The following is an 18,703-nucleotide window of genomic DNA, read 5'->3' as shown; positions in this document are numbered from 1 at the left end:
ATATGACAGTCTTATAAGCCTTACAATTTAGCTATGGAAACCTATATATATATATTTCTTTTTTTTTTCTTTTTTTTTTTTTTTTTTTTATTATTTATAACAAAGTACAAAATACATCTCTTATAAGTTGTTATCAGAAAAAATCAACAGACAAGAGCAAAACAAGTACAAAAACAAACGTACATGACACATTAAAATTCCCCTGCTACGACCATAACCTTAATTAAAATTAAATACTATTACCAAGATTTCTATTTAATATTATTCATTTCACAGATTTGGCTTCTATCTAGGTTTGAAGTATTCTGTCAGTCTAACCTACTTTGTTGAATTTGATCTATCCAGGCATTCCAGAAGTCATATTTATTTTGAATATCAATTGATTGGAATAAAATTCCTTTTTCCATCTGGATTTGATAAATCAATTGACTTTTAACTTTATTCCAGCTAATTCCTTCCGAAGTTTTCCAATTTCTTGCAATCACTATTTTAATAGATAATAATAAATGTAACAGGAATCGGACATCTTTTTTGTTTATATTAGGAGGATTTAAGTGTAGTAAAGCCAAATCTGGAGTCAGCCTCCATTTGGAGCCCAACTTCTCTTCTACCCAGAAGGAGATCCTTTTCCAAAAACTTTGTATAGAGGGACAGCTCCACCATATATGGAGCTCATCCCCTCTTGATGCTCCACACCTCCAGCAATTTGGAATATTATTTTTATACATTTTTGCTAAAATTGTTGGTACTCTGTACCACCTATTCATTAATTTAAATTGTAATTCAAATAAATTAAGATTATGAATAGATTTATTAGTAAGATTCAAGGCTAGATCCCAGTCTGATGTCTCAATTTTCCTATTTAGATCTTTTTCCCATTTTTTAAGTGCTGGGGGACTTAAATCTTTTTTGTATGATTTAATCAGCATCAAAGATTTTGTAATAATTTTCCTATAGTCTTCAGCTTTTAATATTCTTATCAAAAGTCCTATAGATCTATTATTATCCTCTATATATAATGATTTAGATAGATAACCTTTTACTCTTAGATATTTAAAGCAATTAGCTGAGGGCAAAGAAAATTGTGTTTGAAGTGTGGCAAAGCTCTTTATATTTACATTATCATATAAATCTGCTATTGTATTTATGCCAGCTTTCTCCCAATCAGCTAAATTTAAATCTTCATTTAGGTTTTGGATTATCTTCAGGGGTAAAAATGGGATAATTTTATCCCCAAGCCTAATCTTATTTTTTATATATCCCCAACTCTTCAGTAATTGTGCCAGCACTGGATTTTTTGTAGTTTTAATAAATTCTTTAGATTTTTTTCTTGGCATCCAAAAAAGAGATTGGAGATCTTTAACTGGAATATTTTTACTTTCCATATCATACCATGTTTCATAATTTGCTTTTTCATTTAAAGTAAGTAGAATGTGAAATAGTTGTGCAGCATACACATAATCTTTAATTATAGGCATACCTAGACCACCATTTTGTCTATTTTTTGCTAATAAATGAAAATTTAATCTTGGTCTTTTCGAAGCCCATATAAATCTCGACAGTGCATTTTGTATTAGGTCTGCCCAGGCTGTGGATATCGCAAATGGGATCATCCTAAAAATATAGGTAAATTTTGGTATTATATACATCTTAACTGTATTCAGTCTCCCCATCCAGGAAATATATAGTGTTCGCCATTTTTTAAATGCTTGATTCATTTCTTTAATTATTGGCAACATATTAATTTCCATCCATTCCAATGGGTTTGCTGAGATTTTTAAACCTAAATAGTTTAATGTACTTTTTGTCCACACAAAGCCAAATTTTTCAATTTGTGCTTTTTGTGAATGTTCCAAAAACAGAGGCAGTATCTCTGTCTTTGAGACATTCAACTTATAGTTAGATAAAAGGCTGTATTGATCAATCAGCTTCATAAGATTTCTCAACGATTCTACAGGGTTCCGTAGTGTCAATAGGATATCATCAGCATATAGTTGGATTTTATGAGTGCCCTTTGTCCCACAGCCTGAAATACCTCTGCTTAATCTAATCTCCCTAGCCAGAGGTTCTAAAGAAAGAACATATAAAAGGGGGGAAAGAGGGCATCCTTGCCTGGTCCCATTAGCCATTGAAAACCATATAGGTTCTATTCCCTGGGACACTACTCTTCCCATGGGGGTGGTATATACCGCCATAATTGCTTGATGTATTCTTCCAGTGAAACCGAACGCTATTAAAACTTCTGACATATATTTCCAGCTGACCCTGTCAAAAGCCTTTTCGGCGTCTAGTGACAGGGTCATCTGGGGTACTGCCATTGTCTCTGCCTCAACCAGAATATCGGCCAGGGTTCTTATGTGATTAACCGGAGATCTACCCGTTAGGAATCCTACCTGGTTTCTATGAATCAATTTAGGAAGAACCATTTTCAACCTATGTGCTAGGATTCCAGTGTATATCTTCATATCTAAATTTAATAATGTAATGGGTCTATAGTTGGCGATTTCCTCCGGATTTTTCCCTGTCTTTAAAATGGGTATAATATTACCCCTTAATAGCTCTGCTGGGACAATTCCTATGTCCATGAATTCATTGAAGGCTATAGTCAATCGTGGGGCTATTTCGTTTATAAATAATTTATAAAATTTGGCGTTATATCCATCTGGGCCTGGTGATTTATTGAGTTTCAATTTTTTAATACTATCTATTACTTCTTCTGAAGTTATACTTCTGTTCAAGTCCTTTAGGCTTTCTTTTGTTACTTTAGGGAATGTTTTTTGAGTAAAATAATCAATTATCTCGGCATCTGACGCTTTCTGAGGAATATTATATAATGAGAAATAAAAATCTCTAAAGGCCTCTCCTATTTGTCTAGGGGACATCAAAGTTTTATCTTTCAGGACTATCCTAGTTATATTATTTTTAGTCCTTTTATTCTTTAATAAATTAGATAACATTTTACTGGCTCTGTTACCTTGATAGTATCTTTTTATTCTTAATGAATTAAGAGATTTGTTAGCTTTCTCTATAAGTACCTGATTTATCTTTTCTTTAAGTTGTTCAATTTTTTTTGTCAGTTGAATATTCGGGGCTACTTTATTCTCAGCATTCATTTGATATAACATAATATATAATTCTGAGAGGGGGGCTCCTGCCATCTTCTTTGCCCGAGCTCCTAACTTAATAAAGTGTCCCCTAATAACGGCTTTGTATGCGCACCATAAAGTGCTAGCTGTTATATCTTTTGTGTCATTTTCCTGAAAAAATAATTGTGTTGTTTCCTTTATGTACTTAATATCCAAATCTCTCATCATTAGCTTATCATTAATTCTCCATTCTGGTTGAATCTTATTGGTTGTATCTTTAATGTCCACCGTTAAGAGGTTATGATCTGACCATGTGATTTCATGAATTTTAGATTTTACAACCCAGGACATCATGGTGATATCAGCAATTGCCAGATCTATCCTTGAATAGGCAGTATGTGATTTAGAAAAACACGTATAGTCCTTATCTATAGGGTGTACAGTACGCCAGATATCATATAATGAGTGTTGTCGTAAAAGAGCTTGGAATTTTTTTGCTCGCGAAATTATATTTTTATCTTTTATATTTCCCTTTAAAGACATCTTATCTAGATGGGGGTCCAAGACACAATTGAAATCTCCCATCCATATTAATGAGCCCTGCTTAATATCCATTATTTTCTGCGTTAATGATGACAAAAAAGGGAGCACAGATTGGTTAGGAGCATAGACATTTACCAACGTCATCAATTTCTTATTTATTTCTACAATCATTATAATGAATCTGGCGTCGGGATCTAAATCCACAAATTTCACATTTATATCAATCCCCTTAGCAAACACAATTGCCACTCCTCTCTTTTTTTTTTCCTTTAGAGATGCCGAGAATATCAGAGGGAATCTCTGAGTTTCCCTTTTGATCTTATCTAATGTCCTCCAATGAGTTTCTTGTAAGAAACAGATTTTAATATTTTCTGACCATAAGCGGTTTAGCAATATTGAACGTTTTTGTGGAGAGTTGAGCCCCTGAACATTAATTGTAGCAAATCTGAACATTGTTATATCAAATTAAATATAAATAGTTTCTTGGTAAAATCATTCCTTTGGACGTTTACAGCGGGAAATCTACCTTCACACAGGTTAACATTCAAATTCCACATACCAAAACATGAAACATACATTTGTAAGCAACACCTTCTATTGGGTGATTGCATACTTCCACCTATGTAACTCAAAGGTACACGAGTGGATATTGCCATCTAGTGATGGCCGTCGAAGTCTCCAAAGGGCAATAATATATATATTTCTTAATATTGGTCTCATATAATTCAACGGGGCGAGAAAAAAAAAAAAAAAAAAAAAAAAGGAATATAAAAATGTCTAATCTGGTTAATATTCCAGAGAATATGACTCTAACTAATATACTGTATCAACTTAGATAAACCAAGTCTTAAAGGCTTATAGTGAAGCATGTGCAATTCAAATATATGTGTATGTTGATATTCTAAATAAGAAGAAAAAAAAAAAAACAAAAAAAAACAAAAAAAAAAAAAAAAAAAGGAATATAAAAATGTCTAATCTGATAAATATTCCTGAGAATATGACTCTAACTAATATACTGTGTCAACTTGGATAAACCAAGTCTTAAGGGCTTATAGTGAAGCATGTGCAATTCAAATATATGTGTATATTGATATTCTAAATAAGAATATCAATATACACAGGATAAACCAAGTCTTAAAGGCTTATAGTGAAGCATGTGCAATTCAAATATATGTGTATGTTGATATTCTAAATAAGAAGAAAAAAAAAAAAAAAGGAATATAAAAATGTCTAATCTGGTAAATATTCAATAATAATATATATATATTTCTATTATATAAATATCAGACAAACTTTTTTTTTTACCAAAATGTGCCTGTTTTGTACATTTGTTCGAATCTCCGATAATAAGAAGGCTTCACAATGAAGCAACCAAAAATGAATGTCAAAAGCACCGAAATTTCGGTAAGATTCCTTCATTTTTTGCCACTACAAGCCTTTTATGACTTTATGCTTGTGGAAGAGACTGTGTGTAGCAGGGTACATATAAATGAGTGATAGATAGAAGGAGCCAAAAAATCAGTCCAACAACGAGTGAGTTTTCTTTCTTTTTTCACTCTGGGCAATCAGCATTTACAAGGGGAAGGGACAAGCCGTATATATTTAAGTGTGACAGTTAGTTAGTGGAGGCTGAGATTGATAAACAACAGTGTGGTGCCAATAGTGTAGTGCAGAAAATTTAGCGGGGTGGGGTGGATTGGATGAATTAGTGTTTTTAGTTGTTCCTGTTATTGGGTTTCAGATATCTGTACATTTATGCCACCACAAAAAAAGGTAAAACTTACTTTGCCTTGTTCATATGGGAAAAAGGATACTGTGGACAATGTCAATGATGATGAGATGGACTTAGATTATAAGCCAAAGGAGGAGGAGTCGAGCCATACACCTTCTTGTAGTTTTATTTCACTTTTAGATGTGTGCTCATTCTGGAGAAGCAGCAGCTGTAGTATAGCTATGCCACTAGCACCAGTACCACCACCATCATCATCATCATCATCACCGCCATCATTAGTACTCATCATTAGCCCCCCTGTGGGGGAGGGGAATCAGACATGTGGTTGGATGTGTCTTTCTGCCAGTGCTTGATCTGCCTCTGGTACTGCAGCTCAATCTCCTTCCATTTTTGAAGTATTCAGTTTTTTAAATCACATGATATCATGGTGAAAATACAAAAATAAAAGAAGAAAATGTAAAAATAAATGAAGAAAAAAAAACAAACATTTCCCCATAAATGCCAACGCAAGTAGTTTAAGTAACAGAAAGTAAAGTGTTTTCACAAAAGCTTTCTCACTTCCTAATGTTGGCGAGATAGCTAAACTAGTAAGTGTTCCCAACTACAAGGCTGATTCAAACTGCATTGTTGCAGGTTCAAATCCCAGCAGGGGCAATTCAGCTCTTCATCCTTCTGAGTACCATTCGCTTCATGGTAATAACAACTATGATTCAGCTGCCAATTTGGTTAATTCTGAAAGCCCATGCTAAAAAGCACTTTGAGTTCCACTAGAGTGCTTGGTGTATTATAGTATAAACATAATGCAATTCAGGCACACATAACAAGGTGTTAAATTCCATTACTGTGCTGAAAGGTAACAAAATACAATTCTTTTTAAATGAATAAATGTGTCTTTGTTTTCTTTATTTTTTAACTTTTTAATTGGGTGGAACAAATTTCGGGGAAGGACGCTTGCGACATCACCTTGATAGACTTGTGCACATGTAATTGATTGGTGTGAGGGCTAACAGATAAAGCGTATGGACATTTTGTAGCAAAGACAATCAATATTTAATACATCATGATTAAAATATATACTGTTTAAATGATATTATTATGCATTTAAAGGCACAGTGAAACTTTTTAGCAAGTTTGTTAAAGAGCCTGACAAGTTTGGCCTCAGTGGGCTTCTTTAAAGGGGGAATTGAAAATTCTGGGTATGGCTCTAATCAGCCCTGTATTTACAGTGTTAGCCCCTGGGCAGTGATATAATGGACTGATGACTAGGAAAAAAACACTTATGGTGATGATACTCCGTAAAGAGGGAAATGGGCGTCTGTGTAATAAATGTTATACCTAGCCTGAACTGAGTGACGTTGGCGACAAGAGAGGAGACTTGTACACATGGACCAAAAACAATTCAGACTTATATTTCATTTTTGGTCATTTCGGCTTCTTCACCTTCTTCTTCCTGTTCTCTGCTTCTTCATTCTTCTTCTCTGGTGATCCGTGGAATTACGTTGGCATCTTGGAGCACCACTGCATCATAACCTTATAAACGTATCCGGTTGCAAGAATACCCTTCTGAAGTCTCCCACCGACTGAATCTTGCTAGTACTTAGCCCTGTCAAGTTTGTATGACGCCAGCAGCTCTTTGCAGGCTTAACTTTAAACTAGAACAACAACATTTGGACTGTCCTGTGAATGTGGTGGCAGTTGGGGAACGTGTGCTTATTTCATTCATACACCATGTCGGCAAGAATGAGCAAATGAGTCTAAAGACTATTTCACCAGAATGTGAAAACATTTTCTATACACCTACAATTACCTTGATTATACACTTGATAGTACAGCAGTCATATTCAGCACCACGAACTATACAAAACTGAGTAAGCGATAGAAGAACATAATTAGTTAACAAAACAAATTCAGTCACATATTGGCAAGAGAAAATTATTTTTCCTTATACAGTTTTATACATAGTTAGAGAAAGCAAAGGACAAAATAAATTGACTACCTTAAGAGAAAATGCTTCTTATAAACCTTTTTTATCAGTATTAATATGATGATCAGAATCTTTAGGACTGTAATCAGTTTAGTAAATCCTCTGTTTGGGTTTTTAGTGTTTTTTTTAAACTTTTATTTGAAAATTCAATGGATATATATACTGTAAGTAAGGTTGCAAAATCTGTCCAGCTGTAACTTTGTTAGGTAAATAGAGGTAAAAAGAGTAATTTAAGCTTTTCCTTGCTGTGAAATCCTAAATAGAAAAAAATGCGAGAGTTAATATCCTAGCTTGGTCACATTTTCATGTAATTTATTTCTTTTTTAATTTGTTTTATTATTACCCCTTTTCTGTATCACAGGTTGCTTTATCTCTTTTACATAAAGTTACTAAAAAAGAGCTGTTAAATTTCACTTAGAAACATAGACGTCAGATATAAACAGTTTGGCCCATCAATTTTTTTTTTCTGTTTTATTTTTTACTTGCTTACAGAAGAAAGAAGATTCCTATGAAAGGGACACAATACCTATATACCCATTTGTTACAGATCAAAATGTATGTCAACACAAACAACTCTCCACGGGCCTGTTCATCAATAGGGCTTTACAGAAGTCATTAAGTTACCCTGTGGGGCTTTTACAGAGAATTTTTTACATTTAGGAAAGAAAGGGGTCAGTTACAAGCCACTGAAGATAGATAATCCACTGTCTCAGGGGGATGGGCAGATGATTTTTTGAAAGCAATGTCAGAGATGTGGTCTTATTGCATACTGAACAAAGTTGTATTCTCTGGTTAGCTTGCAGGTTCTTCATTTTTACATGACGCAGGGAGTTGGCAATTTAGATATGTTTATATTGTTTATAGACTGTTTTGTTAATTAAGATCATATTATATGTGTATATTCTACATAATACAGATATTGCTGACAACATTTGTGTTCCTCCTTTTCATTTTTACATCTGTCCATATAATAGGTTGATATATGTAGAGGATTTTTGTTTTTTTTTTACAAATGAAAGAATTATGGTGATAGACCTATACAATAGGCTACCTTAAAATTAAAAAAAATAGAAAAATCTGTTACTGCAAAGGCAATGCAAATTCAAGACAAGACATATTCATCTTAATCTCGGATGTAAGATCTTTCATAAAATGACACTAGATAAATGCAAATGTATTTCTATCCCTATTAAACCATATGTAGTTATCATTGAGCTGTTTAACTATATGGGTAATAAACAAGCTTGCTTCTGTTTCTCTTTAGTGGTATTCCCTTGGGACGCTTGCTATGGAAATTGTTAATTATTTAAGCCTGGAATGAATGTTACAGATTATAAACGACCAAAAAAAAAAACCAAAAAAAATGAAAATAAATATACAGTATAGAGTAAAAATTGAGAAAAGGGCTCAGATTTCAGTTTTTTATTTTGCCAAGTTTGTACCAGTAGTAAATGTGTTTAGTGTTCCTGCATTGTATCTTTGGGATCCATTCTCATCTTTCTGTTTATCCAGTCTAATGAATATGAGAAAATGCCTTACTCTTGATTTTTGTTAAAAAAAACCAAAACACTTTTAACAAAATGCACAAACATTAAATAGCAAACAATCTTGATGTATGCTGAAACAAGAATGAATAAATACAAAAATAATGAAGTTGTGGCAATGAAAGCTGTGGTGTTTAATGAGATTGTTTTTGCTATGCAATATTTGATCAAAACATAATTCCAAAATTTAAACATTTTAGATGCTACTTACTACAGTGTGTCGCCTGGGCTACAGAAAAAGTATTAATTATTAATGAATGCTCTTCTCTACCTAATGAAGACCCCACACCTGATGCATTTTCAAGAAACGTTCAATTGACTGTAAAATGTAAGAAAGCTTCCTAAGATTAGTAAATGGGAACATTTTATGTGTTATCAATGCAATCGTAAAATGCATTACGTTCTGCAGACCCATATAATTCACAAGAAAGGTTCCTAATAATATATCAAGACATGTAATAAAATGTTGATGAAATTGTATGATGTCACTGACAATTGAAGGTATACCTTGCTTTAACATGGTAATAGATCCCTAAAATATGACAATACGAGAAGGCTCTGTTTGGTCATGTGAGGAGATATTCGGTGGCCTATTGAAAAAGGCTAATGGAGATACTTGATTGGTCGCAGGGTGGGGGGTATTGTATTTCACTAGGAAGTTGAATATGTTTTATTGTTATATATGGAAAGGAATTCTGAATATACATAATGGCTGAGAAGACAATTGTTATCTTATTACAAAACCGGATTTTGAGAGGTGAAGAATTAACGACTCCCAAAATGCTTGGCATGGGGAATGACGTGTCCGGTTCATGGAGTTGAAGGAACAGTCTAATTTCCCATACAGTCCCACCAACAAATTATTCATATTAAAGTCATTTGCATGTACTCAGGGTCCATTTAATATGTACCATGTACAGAATGTTGCATGCCACATACAATGAGTTGCTAATTACAAAATGAAAGGTATTTATAAAGAGGTTTTATTGTGCAGAGCCTAAATATGGTGATATCACAACAACATATATACAATTGTGCAGTCAGCATAGACACTCCATTGGTTGCTCTTGTGATGCGACTACTTTTAAAACTATGCAGAAGAACAGCTGTTAATGAATAACCTTGATTATAATATATATGTTTGCTTTCTTTGCAATAGTTCTAATGTACGGTATATTTTGAATGCCACCATCAGTATAAACTGATGTGTGTGTAGGGGAAATCATTTATTTGTGCTTGCTTGTCTCTCGCTAGTTACCTGTTTGATGACAGGAAGAAGAACATGAGGCTGCCCATCACATACCTGTCTTTAATGCAGGTTGATGGAGTGAAAACACTGGAGTTCTTGAATGCATTTGGCATATTCAGAACACATACCAGATAAAAATCGTTTTCCAGATGGAGCTAAAATGCTTAGCTAAAACGAAACACAATGCTTCCCTGCTTAAGGCAAGAGTGTGAATTTCAACATTGTTTTAGATTTTATTAGAAAAATACAAGAAGTTACTTATAGGTAATATAGAACTGGGAATGGTTAAAAAAATAGACATGAGTTATGTAAGCTGTAATGTAATAACAAAGTAATATGTAATATTGTTTGCAGTAATGAAAAGAACCTAATATAAGCTGATCACAAACAGATCACAAACAATCAAAGACAAAAAACTTCCATAAAAGAATGGAAAAAAATTTCATATGCAATGATTGATTTGATATTTAAGCATACGCTTTATGGACAAAAGTATAGGGGCCCCTGACTATTTCACCAACAATACGTTTATGACACTACATTCTAAAAACATAGACATTAATGTGTAGTTGGTCCCCCCTTTGCAGCTATAACAGCTTCCACTCTTCTGGGAAGGCTTTCCACAAGATTGTGGAGTGTTTCTGTGGGAATTTTTGCCCACTCATCCAGTAAAGCATTTGTTAGGTCAGACGGTGATCTTGGCAAAGAAGGCCTGACCCACAATCTTGCAGCACATCCCAAAGGTGTTTGGTAGGGTTGAGGTCAGGGCTCTGTGAAGGCCACTCAAATTCTTCCACACCAAACTGACCCAACCATGTCTTTATGGACCATGCGTTGTGCACTGGGGCATAGTCATGCTGGAACAGAAAATGGCCCTCTACAAACTGTTCCCACAAAGTTGGAAGCATAACATTGTCCAAAATGTCTTGGTATGCTGAAGGGGACATGCCAAGACATTTTTGACAATGCTATGCTTCCAACTTTGTGGAATTGTATTTAGAATGCAATGTCATAAAAGTCTCTGTTGGTGTAATGGAAAGAAGGAAGAAAGAAAAGGAGGAAATAGTGACTGCATATAAGATTTTAGCCTATATACTTTATCATAATTAATATTTTTGTTAATATGTTCTAAGGAAAAGGGGAGATTTTTTTAGGCAAAATTGCTTTTGCAGTCATGTGATACTTGGTAATAATCCTTAATTCTCACCTCATTCTTTTGTGTCTACTTCAAAGTTTGCTTAATCAGGGTGCTCCTCATCTTTTCTAAGTTGAAGTTGTTAGGTGATGCACTGCTTAATATATCCTGTTTAACTATCGTACAACACTGTGGAATATGAGAGCAATATGTATTCTACATATCATTGAATAATAGACTATTGTGGAAATGGGGAATTATGGGAAATGAAAAGATATGCTGTATATAATGCACTTCTAATGTGCAACGGTGCAATGTTAATATCCTCTTTAAATGATATTGAAATAAAGACACAGACACAGAGACCTGGAAATAAAAGGGTACAGTGTTATAGAACAATGTGACAATTCATTTTAAGGCAAACAGACCATAATAAGTGTTAGAATTATGCATTCAGATTCGTATGAATTGCAAAGTTATCGAATTTTGTTAAATTCAGCAACAGTATGAGCATTTCCACTGATGTTGAAGGTCCAGGATTTGTGAGCTGTCCTGGTACTTCAGTGTCCCGCTAAATCGGCAGTTGCAGTGTTTGGTGCAGGGCTGGTTGAGGAGATCATGGATCTCCCAAAATTTGAGAAGCATGAGCTCTGTTCCTTCAGACCTCTGCTTCAGCTCTCCTGAACACTGTGTATGATGGTGAGGGCTGGGATATGACATCAGTATCAATCACCAGCACACAGTGTTCGGGAGTGCTGAAGCAAGGTTTTGAAGGAACAGGCCTCCCGCTCCCACCACAGTCCTTTTCAAGACTTAAAGGGGGACCTACACAATTAGGCAGGCGGTCATAATGTTATGGCTGATATTGTATATTATGTGTATGTGAAGCAAGATAGATGGAAAATCAATTTATTTTAACATAAGTATTGTTAAAAATATTTTTTCTTGGTCTGGTTTTGAGCCTGCCCCTCGATGGCACATTAGCCTCGGACAGCACGGACAGGTGCCTAAAGGGTTCATGGCAATGGCAAGTCTTGTGGGTGCCATGGGATGTTACTGAGTGGCGCGCAAGACCTGTGGGTGGCATAGCAGGTCCTGTGGGTACAATGGCAAGTCCTGTGGATGTGCAATAGCAAGTCACTCTGTACAGGAGTCAGTCCTCCGGGGGCAATGGGAAGTCAATTTGGGAACTTGGTGATATTATCTGCACCATAATAAATAGGTGGAGCTAAATTATGCTAATGATGTGGGTTGGACAGAGAGGGTGGAACTTTGAGGCAGTAGTTGTACATCTGTAAGTAGGTAAATAATAGTGACTGGGCCACTCCAAAAGGCAGATTTTCTTTAAAAAAACATTCTGTGGTAGATTTATTTTGATGTTTAAGGTCACTGTCCTGCTGCATCCCTTAACTTTCAAAGAGCTTCAGCTCAATTAATTGGTTAATTTAATAAGTATAGGGGCAATTACTTTTTCACATAAGACCAGATAGGGTTGTATACCATTTTTCCTTCTATAAATGAAAACATTTTAAAACTGCACTTGTGTTTACTCAGGCTGTCTTTAAATTTGATAGGCTGAACGAAGAACTAAAATCCACTGCTACCTTTTTGGAAAGGACCCTCGTGTGCAAACAGAAAACAGCGTATCCTCGCTGTCAGTATATATGAACCACACAAATGAAAGGGTGCTCAATTTCCCAGTGGGTGAAAAAGTAATTCCAATGACTCTGGATACAGTCATAAAACCTCTCATATGTTTATTCAGTCACAATATACAATTAAAAAAAGAAAGTAAGCACAGCAAATCCGGATCTCACGCGTTTCACCCATGCAGCTTAATCATAGATTACTCTAATACTAAAATTATTTTGATGATCTGAAGTGTGACAGATATGCAAAAACAGAAGAAACTTGGAGGGGACAAGTTCCTTTCTACAGCACAGTCAAATATATGTTACCAATTTAAATATATAACATATAATATGAACAAAAACAAAACAATATCAACACAACCATTTCTTCCCTGCCAAGAAAATAAAATGAGATGACTTTTTGTGATTTTGCTAAAAGCAAGAATTTTATTTTTCTTAATACAAATGTTACATCTCTTCTATGTGAAACCTTTGCACTCGATGTTTGAACATTTAATTATTCCAAGCATTTACTGACGTCTTACCCTTAATACTTGCAAGCACCTTTTTTGTAAGTTTAACATAAAACCTTTTATTTTCTAAAAGGCATGAAATACATTTGCAATATTAAGAAATATTGCAGCATTTTAGACTTATAACTACACATATATCCCCACATTTAATGATTAGAATTCTTATATTAAAATATTTCCAAAAAGTGCTAATTTTTAACATGAGCCTAGAAGAGGTGGATTTTTTATTTTTTTTTTACATTGTTTTGGTTGTTATTTTTGTAAATATCATTTTCCACAGTTGAAAGGTTATTCCTCAGCATCCAAGCTAACATACTCTGGAAAAAAAAGGAGAAACTTTGACTGACTGTTTAATATGTAAAGCGTTTTCACAGAAGGGGATACAAGATAACAGTTCTATTTCAATTAGTTGTGGATGACTGCGTTGTTTTCAAAGTAATTTTCATCAGGACATTTTTCAATTGCAAAATACCCTCAGCTATTAAACTAAACCAAGGAAATTCCAGGTTACTGGCAAAACATGTTTATTTTTCAGTTTTGAGAAACACAAAACTATATTTATTTTCTCACTTCTTTGAAAACATGTACTATGGCAATGGATTGGTAATTTGCATATTCAATTAATTTTTGAAAATCAATCTATGTTTTGTTCAGAAATTATGCCTGTTGTTACCAAGGCAGTGAATTATATTTTTTGATACTTAACATATTTCTTATAAATAAACACTGTTTTTGTATATGTATATACAATACAGTATTTGTCTGCTGTTTCACTCCTATTGACCCCTTGATTTAAAACTGACAATGAAAACATAAATAATATGTATGCTTATTTCATGAATTAAATGTATTACATTGTGCTTAGATAATAATATTTTGGTAACTATTATAAGTGCAGAGCACATACTGCGCAATAAGCAAACTAAGAGCAGGGCCAGACTGATACTTTAAGGCCAGTGGTTGCCTGATGACATGTGTGGCCAGAAGCTGGATATGGTACGTTTTTACTCTCAAATAATGTGCAGCCAGGCATATCCAGCTGCTAGGAGCAGATCAAATTCTTTGCCTGTTTACTACATTATTTACTTCAGAAGAGCATATTTATTTCAGACTTAACAGTATTATGAACATGGGCTTTGTTTTGATGGTTTTGGGAACAAATATTGTAAATAATGTCAACTGAATCAGAAATGTTCTATATTGTCTCACGGAAATCTAATCTTTTTCTGCAGAAACATGTTCATAAGACAATGCTCTTTCTATTTTTTTTTACCTCATTTACAACAGAGATAGTTCTAGTTTTAAACAGCTGATGAGTTAGTGTTTCGAGAAATATAGTATATCAATATCTTGATTAAGTCTTTAAAAACTTTAATATTTATCTTATTTTCATACCTGGTAATTTTATGGCTCTGTTACCCAGAGCATTCCTTGTGGGATGCGGGCAGGAGGTCCTGATGATGTTGGTGAGCAGTCCTGCTGACACTGGCGAGCAGTCCTGCTGATGTTGTGGGTGTTCCCGATGCCGTTATTTATGGGGGGGGAATGGGTGGGGAGTGTCAAAATTCTGCTCCCATGTCCTAGAAACCCGAAGAGTTTCCAATAATGCTTATTTTATTTAATTTATAAACATTTTCAGACTATTACTATTCAATTACATAGATTTCCCATGGAAACTGGCTTGACTCCTGATGAGCATTTTTTTAAACTGAACTTTTCTGAAAATAACATTCCAAATGTAAATGGAATTTTACCACTACTATTTTTGGTTAATATAAAATTCCATATAAAATACAATAGAGAGAGACATTTCCGTGACATATTTAAAGTGTATTATTAGATCAATATTAATAAGTATATTTAGTAATTTACCTAAAGTTACCATTTTTAACTTTGCTTTTCATTTTAGAAAAAGTTACATTAAAAGGATGGCTAAAGTGTCAATCTTTTTTGGCAACTTTGTGAATATTTATTGAAATTTCAGTGTTGGGGCAGAATTTTAAGGGAGAGTGATCTTATTTTTCAGCAAACTACATTAAATTGGCCATTCACCATTTTTCATACAGCAGAACCTAAATAACGTCCAATAACATCAATTTACTAACATTTTTCATCTTCATTAAATCAGACAAGAAACAAAGCATTTTTGTGTTTTTTAAACATCTTTGAATATATTTTGGCATTTTTGATTTTGCATTTCTATATATCGATATATTCCAATGTAACCACTTCTTACACTTTTGTGTTACAATACATTTTTTTCCCCACAGTATATTTTTACCCCTTTTTCACAAACCAACTGGTTTTGAATTATCTTTTTTTCCTTTTATTCTTCCTATTGTAACCCTCAGGAGCCAACACAAAGAAACAAGCTGATGATATTGCCAATAATGATCGTGGTGAAGATGAAGGTATTTTTTTCTATTCAAGCTCAATCCTGATGCATGAATATTTTTTATTCAATACCTTTTTCGTAGTTATCTTTATGGATTGATTTAGTGCATTTTTTCTTTTTCTTCTGATTTGGATTTTTTTTATTGTAACTGGCAAATAACAATGTAAATTATTGGACTACTAAACATGTCCAATTTGACATGTATATTTATTTCTTCTTGTATATATATATATATATATATATATATATATATATATATATATAATCCAATACTCTTGCACTCCAACCACAATCAGAAACCGCCCAGGTGCTATTACCGCTGAAAATATGGAAATCCGTATAGATTTATAGATATACTTTAACTTTGTATCTTGGGGGAACGGTAGGTAACAACATTTTATCAAATACAGTTCTCTGAATTTCTATAATGCAAATGTAAGCAGATATAAAGAACACCCAAGTGACCCAATGCGAATCTTAATGCAATCCTAATCAAAGGGTATTCAATTACAGAACATGAAATTCAGATAATTCACAAAGCCATAATATCCAATGTGATTTGTGATGTGATTTGGCTAAAAATGTTCATAAATTGGTTCTGGCTAAGTGACTGTCATGAATTTTACTTTTTACTCATTTAACTAATTAACATGGATATATTTCATATAATTGGGTTTGTACTATGTAACATTCTCTCTTGGCAACTGGGAAATGAAAAATTATTTTATATATAATGTAGTTATAAACAATATATCATTTATAATAGGCAATGCTTATAAGTATATATTTGAAGGAAAAAATGTGCATCACACTCCTCCATATTTATAGAAAGTCAATGTAAGACATAAGGCTGAAATCTACTTAGAGTCCACAATGGCTCATGCAGCTATATGTTACTGTTTGTATAAGATATAGAGGTTTAGAATCATAGTTGTGTAGCAGGGCCTAGTATTGTGTGTCATACTATTTTCTTTTTTTGTCTTTTTCTATGAAGTGCCCATCTGCATTCTATTTATAAAGTAGACTTGTGCACATGGACCACCAGCGAGTAGGAAATTATTTTTGTTTTTCATTTTTGGTCCATTCGGTTTTGGACAACAAATTTAGTTTTCTGCCCTTTCACTCCGGACTCGTGGAGAAATAAAGGTACAAAAATGCTTCTCTTTCCTGCAATTTTGTCTGCAATATTCTGGCCTTCCTTACATTAAGACTGTCTTACATTACATAAAACTTTCATACATTAAATAATAGTAAAAATCTTAGAGGGTTCTGTGGACCTCAAGCTATTTCTGCTGTGAGGCTGTTCCACATATAAACCACCCCCTTAGTAAAATAAAGTTTCCTTACATTCAAGCACTAAATAAAAGTACACATGTACAAAAGTAATAAAAGTATATCAGTACAAACTAATACATCTTAGGCAATTTAAGGAAGCTTCTATTGCAGGCACAATGTACACTACACATCCCTTGTCATTTTTTTCTCTGCAGCAACAAATTCTCTTATATACTCATTCCCTCTCCTGTCGGTATGGTCTCTGTAGCTGAACAGAGAGATCAGAGGAGACCAGACAATGACTGGAAAAGATAAGTGAGCAAGTGGGGGAGGTGGGATACATGGTAGGAGGAGGGTGCAGGGGGCAGAGAGAGAGCAATTAATTTAGTTTATGAATCAAAAACAAATGAGCCAAAATGAAAGGAAAAATGTGTCAAGAATTATTTTGATCACATTGAACACATTGATTTAGTGATGTATCACTCTATCTATCTTTAAAAGTGGAGCTGTAATTAATCCCAGCATCTTTTACTTCTCACCACATACCTAATTTACTCAACAGTTTCTATTTTTCCAAATTAACTTTGCGTAACAAACATAATATTATTCTTAAAAAGTTAGAATTTAAAGGTATGCATATTATACTTTGTATGCATTCAGATTTGTGCGAATTGCTACCATCTCTGCCGATCACTTCCACTTCCGTGTCTTGCGGCTTCACTTCCCTCTCCTTTCTTAATCTGCATGTCTGCGAACATAACCTACCAGGAAAAACTTCAGCCAAAATGGTAGAGCTTTAGGTAACATCCTCAACCCCGATTGGAAGGTCGGGGTAGAGGATGTCACTGGAAGCTCCTCCATTTTCGCCCTAAGATAACTCTATGTAAACCTCCGCCAAAATGATTGGAGGATTGAGTAGAGGATGTCACTCCACCAATTTGCGCCAGGGTAACCTCATGTGAACTTCCAGGAAAATGGCAGATCTGGTGACATCCTCTCTCTCGAATGGAGGATCGGGGAAATAGGATGTTTCCAAAACCTCTGCCATTATGGCGGAAGTTTGCCAGGAGGTTATGTCCGGTGGAGATGTGAACAAAGACAGAAGAGAGGATAAAGGAAAAGAAGAACATGTAGAACAAGGATATGTGAGATACTGAAGTGGCATTGCGAGACACAGAAGCAAAAGTGGTCAGAGAGAGTGTGAGAGAGTAAGAGTAAATGTTGGCGTCAGACACAAATTTTGTTCCCGAATTTTAAATGTTCCCTAATTTTTATCTGAAACGAATGGGTAGGAAACAAAATTTGTTGTCCAAAAACTAACGGGCCAAAAACGAGCTGAAAAATTTGTCCAAATTGTTTTTGGCCCATTTGCACATGTTGAATAAATATTATAACTTTTACACAGGAAAAAATAAATTTCGGATTTAAATGTAACTTTCAAAAAGCCAATCTCTTTATTTAATTGAAGCCGACACTCTGAATTTGCACCTCTATGACAATATACAATACGTTTTGCTGATAGGAACCATTTCTCAAATCTTCATCCTTGCGATGATTTGAATAAAATGTATGTTCACCATTTCGTTATAATTGTTC

General features: G+C 34.1%; 1 protein-coding gene across 2 annotated transcripts in view; it reads left to right on the top strand.

The window, feature by feature from the left end:
• Positions 1–18,703, top strand: part of NLGN4X (neuroligin 4 X-linked) — a 130,404-nt gene that overhangs the window by 65,178 nt on the left and 46,523 nt on the right. Inside the window, exon 3 of one of the 2 annotated variants that reach the window (XM_053457386.1) lies at positions 15,789–15,848. The exons of the other annotated variant lie outside the window; for it this stretch is intronic. Within the exon in view, the coding sequence (XP_053313361.1) occupies positions 15,789–15,848 (60 nt within the window). The remainder of the gene's footprint in view (positions 1–15,788; positions 15,849–18,703) is intronic. 2 annotated transcript variants of the gene reach the window in all.

This window comes from Spea bombifrons, chromosome 2, assembly GCF_027358695.1.
Source record: "Spea bombifrons isolate aSpeBom1 chromosome 2, aSpeBom1.2.pri, whole genome shotgun sequence".
Lineage (NCBI taxonomy): Eukaryota > Metazoa > Chordata > Amphibia > Anura > Pelobatidae > Spea > Spea bombifrons.
Note: the sequence above shows the minus strand (reverse complement) of the source record. Positions and strands in the feature narration are given on the sequence as shown.